This window comes from Ambystoma mexicanum, chromosome 2q, assembly GCF_040938575.1.
Source record: "Ambystoma mexicanum isolate Mex_15411 chromosome 2q, UKY_AmexF1_1, whole genome shotgun sequence".
Classification (NCBI taxonomy): domain Eukaryota; kingdom Metazoa; phylum Chordata; class Amphibia; order Caudata; family Ambystomatidae; genus Ambystoma; species Ambystoma mexicanum.
In genome coordinates this window covers 732,316,096-732,332,100 of record NC_090924.1, presented here as the reverse complement: position 1 = coordinate 732,332,100, position 16,005 = coordinate 732,316,096, and the positions used below count along the sequence as shown (strand labels likewise).

The 16,005-nt window shown below is 46.1% G+C and overlaps 1 protein-coding gene across 6 annotated transcripts in view; it reads right to left on the bottom strand.

Annotated features, from left to right (window-relative positions):
• RBM33 (RNA binding motif protein 33) overlaps positions 1–16,005 on the bottom strand; it is a 1,526,085-nt gene that overhangs the window by 306,641 nt on the left and 1,203,439 nt on the right. For 5 of the 6 annotated variants that reach the window (XR_011303311.1, XR_011303310.1, XM_069647953.1 and 2 more), the window contains one exon: positions 940–1,119. The exons of the other annotated variant lie outside the window; for it this stretch is intronic. Coding sequence is in view for 3 of the 5 variants with exons in the window: in XM_069647953.1 (XP_069504054.1) it covers positions 940–1,119 (180 nt within the window). In the remaining 2 variants the exon portion in view is untranslated. The remainder of the gene's footprint in view (positions 1–939; positions 1,120–16,005) is intronic. 6 annotated transcript variants of the gene reach the window in all.

Genomic DNA, 16,005 nt, shown 5'->3' with positions numbered 1-16,005 from the left:
ACTAAATGTTTTGGAATCCCAATGAGTAGATATTAACTCAACACGTACATTTCTAAGTCGTCACTCTAAAAGATTTTGGAAGGACACTCATTCTTACTAATATGAAGCATTTCCCTTCTGCTCAACTCCCGCCCTGCATTGACATCATTCCCTCCCTTCACTGCCTCTTTCTTTGCTCTTTTTCATGCTCTTCTATTTAGCAGACCAAGTTCTAGGTTCCCCAGGCGTGCGTACAATATGCTATGGATAAAGAATGACGCTTTGAAACTACCATTGTGGCTATTTGGTACAGTACAAAAGCACTAACACAAAAGATCACAGTGGAATGAAACACATTGATGTCCAAGTATCCGTGGGATCAGATGTCCTTAAAAAAAAAAAGGTGTGCATCCTAGATTTTTACATATTTACGTTCCAAGTGCTATTCCAGTCCAATGATCCCTTTACAAATATCGGTTCATTGTGTCCTGCCTACATCAACATCACATATTTTTGGAATTTAATTTGAATTTGTGAGATTCTGGGGAAGTTATGGGTGCCAGAAATGTTACAGCTAGAGAACAACGCCATCGTCTAGGATTCTTTGGGAAAGTAACAGACTACTCTGAATCTTAGGTCTGATTGTACAGCCACAGTAATCCTGAAAAGTCTAACCAATATCTTGGATTGCATGGTCAAATTGCCCATGGAGAAAGCTTGTTTGTTGAGACTCTAGGAGGACTAGTGTTGTATAGGTGCCCCTGTACTGAAACTAGGGAAAGGAATCATTTATCTCTTAAAAACAACCACATCATTTTAATGATCAATGTGTTGGGCATGCATGCCTATGATCTGTATAAGGTTTCAATAACTGTCAATCTACATTATTTGATGCTTTGATTCTTTTCTTACATGCTTTTAAGATTGTTTAAACCAAAAACACTAATAAATAAGGCCTACCTCAATGGGTCCTACTGACATTAGCAGGCTTTGCAGTTGAAAATCAGTGGTTGATGAAGAAAGCCCTTCAAGTGACACAGTACATGGCTGTGGTTTGCATTCCACAACGCGCAGATTCTGTTTATTTGGCATAATACGTCCTCGGCCCATCTGACTTGCTGCTCCTCTTCCACGCATTACCTGATTACAGCAACAAGAAAAAATACTGTATGTGACTGAGATAGGCAGATACACAAGTACGCCTTTCTGTTCAAAGAACTACTCAAGGTATACAAATAATTCTTTGTGCTGAAAAGAAGGACTTCTATTTAAAGTTTCACTCTTCACAGAGAAAGATTACTTCTATACATGCTGCTTAATGTATAGGATTATTTACAGGTTGAAGTTACTCATAACTTTGGACGGTAGATTCAGACACCCACCATCCATCCTTTTTCAGTCACAGCTCAGGATCATCTGAAACACACACTCTCCCCCCCCCCAACATTTTCTGAGCTTTCCGTACCATCTCACTCCTGTGCCAAATCAAACCCTTCATCCCAGGCTTCAGATCCATTGTCCAAGTCCTGGTGCTCTCCCACCTGCCTGCATGATGGCAACGCACTCCTGGAAGGTGTCCCAAACACTTCTCGGTCCCCTCAGAAGGCTGTTCAGCACAATGCAGCATGCCTCATCACAGATCTTTCAGTACATTTCCCCAATCCTCAAGAGACTACACCAGTTACGCTTCTAAGCTTGCATTACCTTCAAGACAGCCGTACCCCCCCTACAAAGCTCTAATATCCAAGACACCATCATACTAGGTTGAAAAGACTCGCATCTTAGGTTGTCAAAGCAACACCAGGCGCAAAGCCATCATCAGACTGAAACTAAGTGCAAAGAAAAGACCAGAAAACAAGTATTCTACTGCTATACTCTCACGCTCAGACAACCTGCCTGCTAAAATGAGTGACTCCCTCCCTCCTATGATTCAGGAAAGATCTGACAATCCTGATCTTCAAGGGACACTTCACTGAAATGAGGACCATGGACCAAAAAGACAACTATCCCCATTCCCCTGCTATGGTCTGCAAGGAATGGTCACCCCTTTCCTTTTTTCCTTTAAACACTGTCTGCACCCACTCAGACTTTATTTGAAATGTGTTTCCGGTGACACATCACTTGCAATTCATGTGCTATGGACCCGGTTTCCTCCTCTGAAGGTTGGTATGTCATATCACTGCCTCTGGTCTTTTCCATCTTTAATATGGAATGCTCTGGTAGCACTGCTAGCTCCCTTCATGATACGTATGGCCTTGGAGCTTAACAATTCCTCTGCATGCTTACGCATAACTGTGTTATCAATGAAACTCAGATGCAGCATCGACAGCACAACTGTTTTGTCAGTGACTTTTAAGACTAACCGTTTCAGTGCATTGGAAAATCTATACACCAGGACTTAATAGGCAGCCTGCTGTCTTCTTTCACCTTCTCACACAGATTTCAGAGATTTTTCTGCCTTATTCAAAGCAGGTGTCTGAAAAAATGATGTGCTATAACCCCAGCTCCACTGGCCTTCATATCGGTAAGATAGCTCAGAGGGTTGAGTGCTGGATTGTGAGATCTGTGGGATCTGCTGGTCACAGGTTTGAACCCTGTTAAGGCCAATTTAGCCTTTCATTCTTCAAATGTCAATAAATGTGTACAGATTTTGAAGGGGGGATTATTATAAAAATGTTCTAGGTGCAGCACTTTGGTGAAAGCGCTACAAAATAAAGTATTACATATATACATTCAAAGTGCTATGCAGGGGTTACTTGTGCAATGCCAACAACTTTTGGGGGCAATTACTTTAATTTGGATGCATGTTCTATTGCATACAAAAAGTGCCAGGCTGAGACTGTCATTTTCTAGGCATTATGATGGGCCTTCCTGTGAAATGGCAGCAGCACCTTTTGGGTTGTTGTTAACTTTTATTGCAGAGTGCATGCAGGGCACCAGGAGGGGATGTCTGTTGCATTGGAAGTTACATCCCCGATTCTTGAAGAGATGCTCTTCGACTGGCCTGCAATGCCTTAATTTGCACCTTGTTTCCTCTGTCAGAGACTGAACACCAGTGAATGCACAATGCTACCAGCGTTCTTTCCAGACCTCCGACACCATTTCCATGCTCCAAATGGAAAGCCTAATTTTTACATGAACATTTATGTTCTAATTTTATATTTCCAGCTCTCAAATGGAAATGCATTTTCAGCACCCATATATGGGTTGTGAACATATCACATCCCTCCATCACATGTTCACTGAGCAAATTTGGCTAAATGAGTGTTGCGAGTATGCCGATATTCAAGTCTGCATCGAGGCTCCTTTGTGCCTGTAGCCAGCCCCTAAATGTCAATTTTGTGATTCAATGATCTATGTGACAAATGGGGTTACAGACTACAAATGGACTGAACTTCTGTTCACAGCTTGTATGTACACAATGGCACATTCACCTTCCTTCCTTCTAACTGTCTTCTCAAATGGCTGATCCCCACACAATAACATTTCTTCCGGTGTGGGTTTGTGTGCTGTAATGTAAAATTACTTTAATAGCAAAAGGACTGCTTTGTGGGCATGTAGAGTTCTTGAAGAAATAAGGGAGAGAGAAATGAGATTGGGAGATTTGTGAGGGAGAGGGGAAGAGTACAGATCAGGAGAAAAATGTGGCCAACTGCGTATCTAGTTTAAGTTGAAAAGAAGACACGCTGAGTGGGTTAGTTGGGAAGGGCAACCACAAGGAAAGAGTATGTTTGTCAGGCCACAGTTTCCTGGCTGTCTTTGGTTGAGTCCTGCAATGATTTTAGAGGTTGTGATTATGAAATGCATTCTGTTCGGTTTGTGCTCAAGGAAAGAACTAGGCGTTCCATGTCAATGTGAAGGTTGGAACCAGACTGTTTGGGCTAGCCTCCAGAGTGAAAGCAGGGTTTCCTCAAAGCCACATGGTAATCCAATGTGCACAGTCACATTGTACAGAGTACCTTAGATTGAATGATAGGACTGCAGAAAAGACACATCCTTGGCATTCATTGTTGACGTGCCATAATGTTACTAGAGCTGCACTACCAGATTGCCAGTCAGGCACTTATAGATCAACTTCACAGTCACTTCCAAGACCCTGCTATGGAAGGCGCTGTGAGAGATGTAAAGGGATTTGATGTGTATGCAGAGTTTCATTGGGAAGAACGAACGGTCCAGAATGAATGGATGATGGGCTAAAATCTCTTATCTCAGGAGATTGGCTACTGAATTTTCTACTCTGTTTACTGCATAGCAGATAGTCCAGCAAGCCAAGAAAAAGGCTGTTGACATAGCCAAGGCTTGAGAGTATTACAGTGAGGACGGCCAGGGCCAGTAGAGCATGATGTGATGAACGGGCCTTAGAAGAAAGGAGAAGCTCTGGTCTATGGTTTTAACATGTGGTGCCAGTCTCGAGCCTTATCCATTCCGAATCCAAAGCTTTTATCTTCAAGGTTTGTTGAAGGCTTCTTTGCATTTCTTTAGGGCGTTAAATACCTTTTTTGTGTGCTGAAGCGCATACTTTCTTACATTATATTTTTTATTATAATACAGCCAGTTATATTGGCTTTTTAAAAAGACAAAAAGAAATCAAAACAAAAATCACATCTAGACTCCAAAATTGTCAGACTCTCAATGCTCCACAAATCACTGTGGTCTGCAAGTATAACCAATGTTACCAATTCAGTTTTTATTATCCATCATAGCATAGTCAGATGGTGTATCAGGGGGATGTCACTGCCCTCAAGGTAGGTCTGCCAGAGGACATCTGCGTCTTCCTGTAAATATCGTCCCATTGCTAGTCGTGCTCTCCTTCCATCTTCAGTGAACTTGGAGCAGAAGCAGAGTAAATGCTTTGCTGTTTCAATACTCGCAGCGGCAGGTCAGTTCTTCTTTAAGAATACCCATACCAGTGCCAAGTCTGTCCCATGTCTCAACCATGTTGAATTTGACATGTATAGCTCTCAAATTTTCAAATTCGGAAAATCATAATCATCAGTCCCCATGGGGCGACCCAGACTTTGCGTGTTAATATATTCTTTGCTATTACATTTTGTTGCCAGGTCCATCTATGTCTGTTCTCTATCAAGATTTTGAATATGTATGTTCAACTGTTTATTTGAAAAGTCAGGGCGGACTGGCCATATGTAAGAATCCCTTGTACCCACCAAATTTTTGCACCGGCCTCAACACATTTTTTGCCACCAACTTTTTACATGTTTCTGCAAAAGCAGATTTCCATACCTCATTTTGGTCCAGCAATCTTTTTAAAATAGGACCCTTGTTGTTTCTTTATGACAATCAAATGGATGCAAGGTTAAGCTCCCAGCAGATGTACTATGGGGAGGTTGTTTGTGGAAAATGGAACATAGTTCTCAAACAGAAATTTGCCATTTTCATTACTGCATACTCTTGTCACATGCCCACACCAGGCCCCCACATGCCAACTTTGGTAGAATCTTCGTTTAATATACTGTCCTGATCGTAGCAAGCGTGTATCCGGTGTGGGTACTGGCAAATCTGGTGAGTGCCCCAACTTGCTGTTGGAGTTCCCTCTCCTGCTGATCAATGTGGGCCCAACAATTAAGCCTGGAGTCAAAAAGGACGCCTAGATATTTATATTCAGACAATTCTTTAGCGTGCATCTCTATTCCTTCGGAGGCTCTTGGGACCCAAGAAGGAAATTGCCCTGGTTTTATTAAGATTCAGTACTAGAGCACTCTGTCGAAAAAAATGTGAAGAAGGGTCAGAAAATCTTGTAAACCAGCTGAAGTAAGGTTGAGTGCTATATCAGCGGCATAGCCAATCCAGTAAAAAGGAACATAACGCAATTTAGGGGGTACATTTCCTAGACAACGTTAACTGTAAATTGGCAATATAGAAGTTAAACAAAAGGTTGGCAAGTACACACCCGTGTTTTAAACCACTAGAGGTGTTCATTGATGTGGTGAGGGTGCTGTGTAATCAATTCTTACTTGCACAAAAGTATCTCTGCATAGAGTAGTGATAATGTTTAGTAGCCCTCTATGCAGGCCAAAGAGTGGCTCTTCACACACTGTCAAACGCAAACGCAGCGCAAAATTCTATGAATGCCACGAACACAGGGTTTTTTCGTACGTACCAGGCAGATTATACCAACGTTGCAAGTAGCATCAAAATATCGAACGTCAAGCAGGATTTCCGGAATCCAAATTGGTTATGTATCAAGATTCTTTTCTCGAGGGGGGCGTGGGTAGCCGCGGGATGAGAAGGACATAAGTCTCCTCGGCTCCCGCGACTGCAGCAAATATCCTGATAAAATCGCCTCAAATTTGACGACATAAGAGCTGATAACAACCCCGTAGGGTGTCGGATACCCTTGGGCACAAACGAGGCGTAGAGCATAGGAAACCGCAGCCGATTCCAAGAGATACGACCACAAGAAGTTTCGAGGCGATTGACATCCAGCTTCCAAAATGGCCGCCGGCGCACACGGACGAACACCCTGAAGTGAGTCCCTGCTGCATCAGAATCCAGCCTGTTACTGTTCCGCAGTCCACACCGGAGGAAGAGAGTGGTCCCGGCGGGGCGGTGTCCCTCCCAACGGGCGGACTACAGCGGACCACTGCGCAGGTGAGAGCAGAGCGCGTATCCACCCGCGTGGGATGCCGCGACCCCCGCCGACAGCACTGATACTCGAGAACGAGGGGCGCCCTTCCCGTGCGGCCCAGCGTGTGAGGCAAACCTGCGAGCCAGACGGGGAAGAGGTGCCGGAGCGGCTGGGAGGCATGGGCGAGCTTTCCACCTCAAAAAACAACTGCAAACAATGGGGGTGAAGTATGGCCTACTCTTCCCAGCGCAACTCTATTTCAAGGATTCCAAGGAGGCTTGGCGCTGGGCTGAACAAAACAGACTGAGACTGGTCGATCCCCCGCGACAACAGGGGAGGAACCGAAGGCCTCCACCAGACCAACAGCGCAAGGCCCGCCAAGCACCAGCGCAGGACCCACCGGAAGATCAGGGGGGCTGACCACTGCCCAGAGGCCTGCCAGATGCCCGAGGTCCCGTTGGGTCACCCAGGTTGAGCTACGTTTTATTCTGTCTACACACACACTCGCAACAGTAGGCTACACACACAGGTACCTGATGCGGTCGCGGTATGCCCCAAGACCGCGTCACAAGGAGAAGCCCCTCCCGATAGTGCAACAATCTCCACGGGTATTATTTGTGGCGGTTCCCCCCTAGCCACCAACCCAAGAGAGGGCTCTCTCCCCCGGGGAGGCCACCTGTACTTGAAGTTAAGTTAAACGCATGTAAGGTGTCCAGTTGACACCAGTGATTTTTTGTTCGGGCGACCGATGCTTCTGGTTGGGAGGATTATGGGGAGGGGAGTTGGGGATTTGTTAAGTTTAGTTACAGACACGGCCCGTCAAACGCATAAAATGATAAGGCTAGATAAGACAGAGTTCGCCTACGGGCATATCCGCAGCTGGCGTATAACACCGTCAGTGGCAACACAGGCAGTGACCATCACAAGCGCCCATGGCATCACATAGCGGTAGTAGCAACGCTCTCAGAACACTGAGGCTCATGACTTGGAACGTTAATGGGCTGGGCAATGCAGTCAAGCGTCGGCTGGTGCAGCAATTTCTCAACAGCCAGGGGGCTGACAGTGTTCCTGTCTGAGACCCACTCGCGGAATCAGACGGTTCCCTATTCAGACGCACAAACTACAAGCTGGCACTCCACTCAGGTTTCACGAAGGGCTCAAGAGGGGTCATGATCCTGGTACACAAAAACCTCCCCTTCCACCTCACGACGGTAACCCATGACACAGGCGGCAGATACGTGTACACGACAGGCAAGCTATGGGATCACTCCATTGGTCCGATAGCTACCTATGCACCCCCAACCCTGCTAGAGCTGCTGCTTACTGACATTGCCCAGTTAATCGCGAACGACACATCTAACCTCATGAAACTGGGAGGTGACTTTAATGAAGTCATGAACGTAACCCTTGACAGATCACACTTGAGGAATAGAAACCCCAATGTTCCCACCAGACTTGCCACGTTTGCCAATGCACTAGGCCTATGCGATGTGTGGAGAGAACTCCACCAGGCCACAAGAGCCTACTCCTTCCACTCAGGGGCACATATGCCTTGCTCTCCAGGCTAGATTATTTCTTCATCCCAGCAACTGATCTACATAGGGCGAAGAAATAAACATTCTTCCCCGAGGCATCTCCGACCACTCCCTGTTAGAACTGACACTCAAAACATCCAGGCGGATTCCACCGTCGAGCTGGCGCCTAAATAGCTACTACCCGGGTAGCCCTGAGCTTGTGGACAAGCTACAGGAGACGACCAATACATACTTCGAGCTCAACACACAGACAGCAATTAACCCAGGAACACTGTGGGAGGCCTACAAGACGGTGTTAAGGGGTGAACTGATATCGTGGACGACCGCGAAAAAAAGACAGCACTGGAGCAAGACTCTTGAAGCCGAACAACAGGTCAAGCAGGCAGAGGAGAGGCACATAATCGAGGACACACCGGCCTCAAATCGGACGTTGCTACTGGCACAGAAAAGGCTGTAAAACATAGCGATGGACAATGCGAAACAAGCGCATACTGCAATGCGGGCAAGAATTTATGAAACAGGTGACAAGGCTGGCAAGATGCTGGCTTGGCTGGAAAGGAAGGAGCAGGGACGCAGTCATGTCCAAAGGCTCGAGACAGGAGGGCCGAATGCAGGGGTGACCGATCACGAAATAAGCCAAGGCTCGCGGAATATTACGCTAAGTTGTACAGAAAACCCACGACACAGATGGACGTCACGATCATGGACCAAATTAACATCCCCACCGTAACGGAGACGCAACTGCAACTGCTGGAGAGGGAGAGGGAGATCACCGAAGAGGAGATCCTAAGTGCCATGTCGGGCCTCCAAACCGGTAAATCCCCAGGACCCAACGACTTCCCGGTTGAGCTATGGCGAAAGGTGGGGACCAATGTGGTGGCCCCCCCCCCCAACTACTCCAAATGTACCAACATGCGCTAGAAGAGGGCATTCTCCCACCAGATCTGCGAGAAGCAACAATAATAGTAATACCCAAGCCGGACAAGCCCCCGGAAAGATGCAGTTCATATAGGCCTATCTCACTCATCAATAGCGAAAACAAAATTCTGGCGAAATTACTTGCGGACCGCCTGCAACAGGTTATTCCCACCCTGATACATCCGGACCAGTGCGGCTTCATGCCACAGAGATCAACACGTATGAACCTCTGCAGGCTATATTCGGCCCTGGAAAGGGCCATCAGCATACAGGGCCCGCTAGCCCTGCTAGCAATTGACTTCGAAAAGGCCTTCGCTTCGGTGAAATGGGAGGCCATCTGGACCATAATGCAACGCATGGGCTTCGGTGAGAACTTTACGAAGTGGGTGCGCCTGTTGTACGAATCCCCGGTGGCCAGGACCAGAGTCAATGGCTGGCGTTCGGACCTCTTCAACCTCGGGAGGGGCACGAGACAGGGCTGCCCGTTGTCGGCCATGATTTTTGCAATCGCCATCGAACCACTGGCAATCCTCTTGCGAAACATGCCAACCTGGGAAGGCTTCTGTTGGCCCGAGACCTGGGAAGACAGAATATCTCTCTATGCAGACAACCTTCTCATATATCTGAAAGACCCGAGCAATTCCTGCCCCAGAGTCATGCACCTGTTAGAGCAATATGAGGCATTCAACTGATTACAAGTGAGCTGGTCCAAATCCATCCTCTTCCCGTTAGGGGACACCTCATTGGCAAACTTGGCGGCTGGTCCTTACCAGATCGAAAGGGAACAGTTCAAGTATCTGGGGATTTGTATCAAGAAGCAATTGACTGAATACACAATCCTGAATCTCTCCCCCCTTATAATAAGATTTGCAGAAGATACTCGCCATTGGATCTCCTTGCCACTAACGCAGATGGGCAGAGCGGCCCTGTTCAAAATGATAGCCCTTCCTAAATTCTTATATATCCTGCAAAATGCGCCATTATATATTCACCTGCGAGAATTTCACAAAATAGAGTGCACCCTTCGGAAGCTGCTATTGGGGGGGTGGGGGGAGGACACCCACGAATTGCTCTCTCGCCACGGTCCAAAGGTCTATCTGGGAAGGAGGGATTGGACTGCCCAGGATACAGTCATTACTGGGCCAGCCAGATGGCAGTAGTAAATGATATGCTCCACGGAGACGGAAGCCTCCCACATATCAAGGGTCTCATCTGTAATGCCACAACCACGCCTCTAGAGCATCTAAATGGAGGCCTGAATATGGCAACGCATATAGTGAGAATATGGAAGGAAACACATCGGTACCTAGGATGGGGCGGGAAGCTAACGCTGGCACAACCCCTATGGAACAACTGCAATCTTCCCGAAATACGAAAGCTGCCCAGATGGCCTGAATGGGTCCAGCGAGGAATCGCCAGTATAGGAGATGTGGTTCATGAAGACAACCTGGTACCATTCGAGACACTGCAAGAAAAGTTCTCCCTCCCAGACACAGAGAGGTACCACTACATGCAGCTGAAACACGCTTGGACGACCCATAGACACAACACAAGACATGCTGGAAAGCTCCCCATTAGAGAGAAACATAGTTTTGGACCGGGTGGACTGGAAAGTCACCTCTACCATGTACAATGTGAGAACATCCTTTGCGACACCGGAACTAACCAGCTTGAAGGCAACGTGGGAACGGGATGTGGGTCCCCTTCAACCGGAGGACTGGGTGGAGGCCCTGATGTACTCGCTAGAAACAACCATCTCCTCAAGACTTAGACTGGTCCAACTGAAGATCCTGCACCGCACCTATTACCCAAGAGCGGCTCTCTTCCGCTGGGGCAAATCCTCAGACGCACGATGCCTACGATGCAAAAGCGAAGAAGGTACCTTTTTCCATATTTTGTGGGCATGTAGTAAGATACAGCGGCTCTGGCAGAGATGCTGTGATAAACTGTCTAGCGTTATAGGTAAAGAGATACAGAGATGCCCAAAACTCCTTCTCCTGGGATCTCCAGTGACACTGACCTTTCCCGTTATGAGAAATTGTTCTGGTCGACTGCGATGGCAGTTCTCAGGCGAAATACTGCGCAAGTGTGGGGATCGGAACGTACGCCAAGCTTTGAACAGTGGGTCACGGATGTGGACATATGCGCTATAATGGACCATAGAGTGTACAGGGCAAGGGGTTGCCCGCAAAAAGCGGACAAAATATGGAGAAGATGGGAAGAGGCTAGCTAAAGGACAAGGATGGCTCTACAGTCTTTGTGACTGAGAGTTGCCCCGGGAGAGTGGGGGTAATGCCTTTGCCGTGAATAGCCTATGCCACAAGGTCATCTGATGTCAAGTTGACGGTCTGTCGGACCATGGTCCGAGAAGTTGAGTTTTTGAATGTTTTGTTTCTTGATTGTCTCTCTCTCTCCACATCCTATCACATGCACCTGGAAATGTAGATTTTGCATATGTTCCACTCCCCTCCAATCCACCCCTTCCCTTCCGCTGCTGCCCCAAACTTTCCCACGTCCCTACCCAGTATTGCAGAGAGATAAGTGTAATGTTGTTTTATGTTTTAAATCAATAAAATCTTTGATAAAAAAAGATTCTTTTCTCCTTAGTCCATGTTTCCAACTCTTCCAGAAGTACCTTAGCAAAGATTTTAGCTGGAGCACAGGGATGTCATTTGGGGGTCACTAGGGGCCGCGGCCGCGTCTCCCTTGCTAACCCTGGGTACATTTAAATTCAAAAAAGAATGTTTTAAAAAAATTATTAACTGGCTGCAACACCATGCTTATTTTGCGCCATCGTTAGCCAGGCTGAAAGGCCAGTGACTGAATTTGCAGGTGGGGCTGAGCACCTACACTCCTTTTCGTAATGCATATCACGTTAATCTTGTGTTGGCATTTAACAGCAGATTAGAGCAAAGAACAGACAAGCTGCAGCACGCTTTCTTAAAGCCGTCTGCTGCTAGCTCGAAGCCTTTCTGAAAAGTCACTTTGTAGACCCCCTTCAAGGCACGCCTTCTGCCTATGGGTTTAGAGCAGTACAAGAACAGGGTGAAAAATGGTTCCATGCTTGCACATAACAATTTGTTGTACAAACATGAGTCCGAGTGACAAGGAATTAAAACGCCCCTCTTTCCCACATTCCTGCGCAAAACAAATGATGAATGCCCTGCCCCCGTTTGGAAATTGTTTTTTATTTTTGTCCATGCTGCATTTTGAGCTTCCATTTACTAAAGGCACCACATACTAAGTGATAGTGGGTGGAGTCTAGCTGGAAATTTTATCTGGGGTCACAAAGACATACAGATTGCAGCCAATATGTCACCAACTCAGAACCAGCGCGGGCGCAGACAGCAGCAAACCTGCCCGTGGGCAGACCGCAGCAAAACTGCACGTGCACCAAGCTTCATAGAGCAATCACATGCTCATAGTGCACTGCAGACAGTGTTAGCTGTTTCCCCTGTGCTGAGTCCTAGGCTGCTGAAGGCATACGATTTCATACCAGGCTTGCACATGCAGTTGGTTTCCCAAAGCAATATTATTTCCCAGGAACCCTGGAGGTCCCCACAAAAACAAAGGAGGATTTCAAGGGCCACTTTCTGAAACAAAAGGGTGCACCCACCCTAAGTAGATCTGGCTGCAACCTCCAGAACTGAGTATGACCTTGAGTCCCGTTACTGAAAAGTTCAGGTGACTGCGTCAGGTTTTTCATATGTGTTTGCCATGCACTGCTTTGCTTAATGTGGTTATGTACCTGAAACCCCCTTCTCTGGTGGAGACCCTGCTGTAAGCAGACCAGCCTTCATAACCTGCCTGAGGCACTAGGAGATCCAAGGCCTATCAAATTGTTTGTGAAAAGGGAGTGCTAATGAAACTGGAATCTGCATAGGACTGTGTAGTGAGTGCAGGCATTCAACTCAAAGGGGTTGGGAAATGCAAGGGTGTTGGACTCTGGAAAACCTGCAATCTCAAGGTATCTACCTGTGCTTGTGTGTGCACATGTAATACTTAGGGGAGTGCAAATCTGTGTGCATATGGAATGAGAGGGCGCACGCGTTTAGTGTATGTGCTTGTTAATGGAAGGAGGCTGCAAATTTAGTGTGTATGTGGATCCCGATTCCCAAGTACATAAAAGCAAACTGATAGCCTATTATGATGGCAGAGTGTATGCTTGCATAAAGCAATGTGATTGTTTGTACGCTTTGAAGACAGTCACTGTTGGTGGTAATGTGCGTTTGACCATGCAATAGGAGAGTACGTATATGTATATTAAGTCAAGTCAGAGAGCACGCTTTTATGTAGCAGAATGCATCCCTGTGTGTTTCGAAGGAGAGTGCAGTTCTACTTTTAAATTGAATACATTCTTGTGTAATTGGCACGGCAATTTGTGCTAAAAGGGAGTGGGTGCTTGGGTTTGTGGAGAGTGGCCTCTTGAGTCTCTTAGAAGGGTGTGACACTCATCTATCGAGTGAGAATATGACAGTTCAATGTATAATTGTGTGGCGTGTAAGACTAATGCCTGTGGGCAAATAATTGCCTAGCACTTCATGTTTCTTTATCGAGCAAAATGCCTGCGATTCCGTGGGTCTCGAGAGAAAAGGCATGTGAAAATATAACAAAAATAAATGTGGGAGTTGTAGTAAGGAGGTAGCGTGCTCAATGATATGGAGATTTGTGTGGACAGAGAAATCAGTCTTCATGTTTGATTGGATGCCACATTTTTGCATGTGTAAAAGGAGAGGTTCCATACCCGTTAATGTGGAAGGTGCATATTGTGTGCACGAGGGGGGGGGGCATATGTGGTTTGTGAAGAGAACAAAGTGCATACTAGCACGTTTCAAAGAAGAAATTAATATATTGGTGGGTCGTTATTTTATGCATGTAGGGAAGAAGGAGCATGTTTATTTAAAAGGAGCCCGGTACATGGTTTTATGTTCGGAAGGAGGAAAGTTCATAATTGTGTGAAGGTGCATCATTGCATTGGTTTTGGGTGGAAAGAGAAGTGTAGCATCTTTGCTGGTGTCAACGGGATGTAGCTTGTGCAATTTGTGTGTTTGGTAGTGTAAGCTATTTCTAACATTCATGTGGCGGCACAATTTACTAAAAATAAAAGTCAACTCCCTTGAAATGCAGGCTGCACAAAGCACTGATTTCAAACATCATTTGCAAAATTACATATTTATCTTTGAAGAGGTTTCAAGTTGTTAAAGACCAGGCTGGATCTTGAAGTAGTCTTGGTTACGCAATCTATGGTTCACTTCTTTGCAATGAACATCATGCTTGTGACTTTCTTCAAGCACATACTTGGAGTTTTTTTTTTACTCTGTCCTAGTTTTAACAAGAAATTGGCATTATGGTACAGTCTAAGGATCACAGAGCGTATAAGACATGCATTACTCACCGTAATAGCATTTCTGATGATTGCATCTGTTTAGATTCTCATGCTGTGCATATAGTCCAACATCTAGTGGAAATTGCAGAGTATTGCATCATTCTTTTAGAGATCTAAAGGGGACGTCGACATGGCCACTATTTCTAACGCGACGTGTAGTGTACCCAAAATTCCTCACGTGTCTAGGTCCCTCTGGTTTTGTTTTTTTTCTGCCGTGTGGGAGCCTTACAGTCAGCGTGAGAGAGTACGGAAGAGAGAAGGTGTAAAAGGTCAATGTTCCTTCTACTCCACCAGGGGAGGAAGGGTGGGTGCATGTGACTCTAAGCAGATACAATCATCAGAAATGCTATTACAGTGAGTAATGCATCTCTTCTGGTGCTTGTGAATCTGCTTAGAATTACATTCTGTGCATAGACTAGCGAGCAGTGCCCAGAGATGGTGGTATGTGTTAAGGTACCGTGGCAAAGAGATGTCTTAGCACTGCTTGTCCAACCTGAGAATCAGACCTACAGTGTGTAACCAGGCAGTAGTGTTGTGTACAGGTGTGCTTTGCAAATGGAATCAAGAAGAACATTTGCAATGAATGCTGTGGTAGCCCCTGTGCCCAGAGTAGAGCGTGCTCTAGGCGTGAAGGGTAGATCTCTCTTGGCAAGCGTAACACAGTTTGATAAAATTTACGACCCACTTAGAGATAACTGATTTAGAGACGGGCGAATGCGGACACAAATGTACGGACATCAGGAAGCTAGGATTATTCATGCTGGGATTTAACCCATGACTTTACACGTATGCTGAAAAGATTTTTCTAATGGTCAAGACACATACATTGGCCCTGATTTGAAAAAGACGGTGAGATCCGTCGAAACACATGTCATCACAAAGGGTAACTGCACAAATGATCACAAAGGGCAACTGCACAAATGACAATGCATTACTCACCGTAAAAGCATTTCTGATGGTTGTATCTGCTTAGATTCACATGGTGTGCATAGTCCGACATCCAGTGGTCACTGCGGAGTATTGCATTTTGTTTTTCGTAGTCGAAAAGGGACGTCGATAAGGCGTGTCTGTAACACTATCCCTATAGTGACGTGCAGTGTACCCACAATCCCTCACGTGTCGAGGTCCCTCTGTTTGTATTTTTTCTGCCCTCAGGGAGCCTATTAGACGTGAGTGAGTACAGAAAAGAGATATAGAAGAAAGTCTATGTTCCTTCCATTCGAGCGGGGAGGAAGGGTGGGCGCATGTGGATCTAATCAGATACAACCATCAGAAATGCTTTTATGGTAAGTAATGCATTGTCTTCTGATGTTTGTTAATCTGCTTAGAATCACATGCTGTGCATAGACTAGCGAGCAGTACCCGTATTTGGAGGTGGGTTGTGAGAAGGAACAGTAGAGAACAGAGGTCTTAATACTGCTTGTCCCACCTGGGAACCAGATCTAGAGTGGGCATCTAGACAGTAGTGTTTTGTAAAGGTGTGTACAGAACTCCAGGTTGCCGCTTTGCAGATGGACTCAAGAGGGACATTTGCAATGAAAGCTATGGAAGCCCTGGTGCCTCGAGTGGAGTGTGCTCTTGGCTTGAAGGGTAGTTCTCTC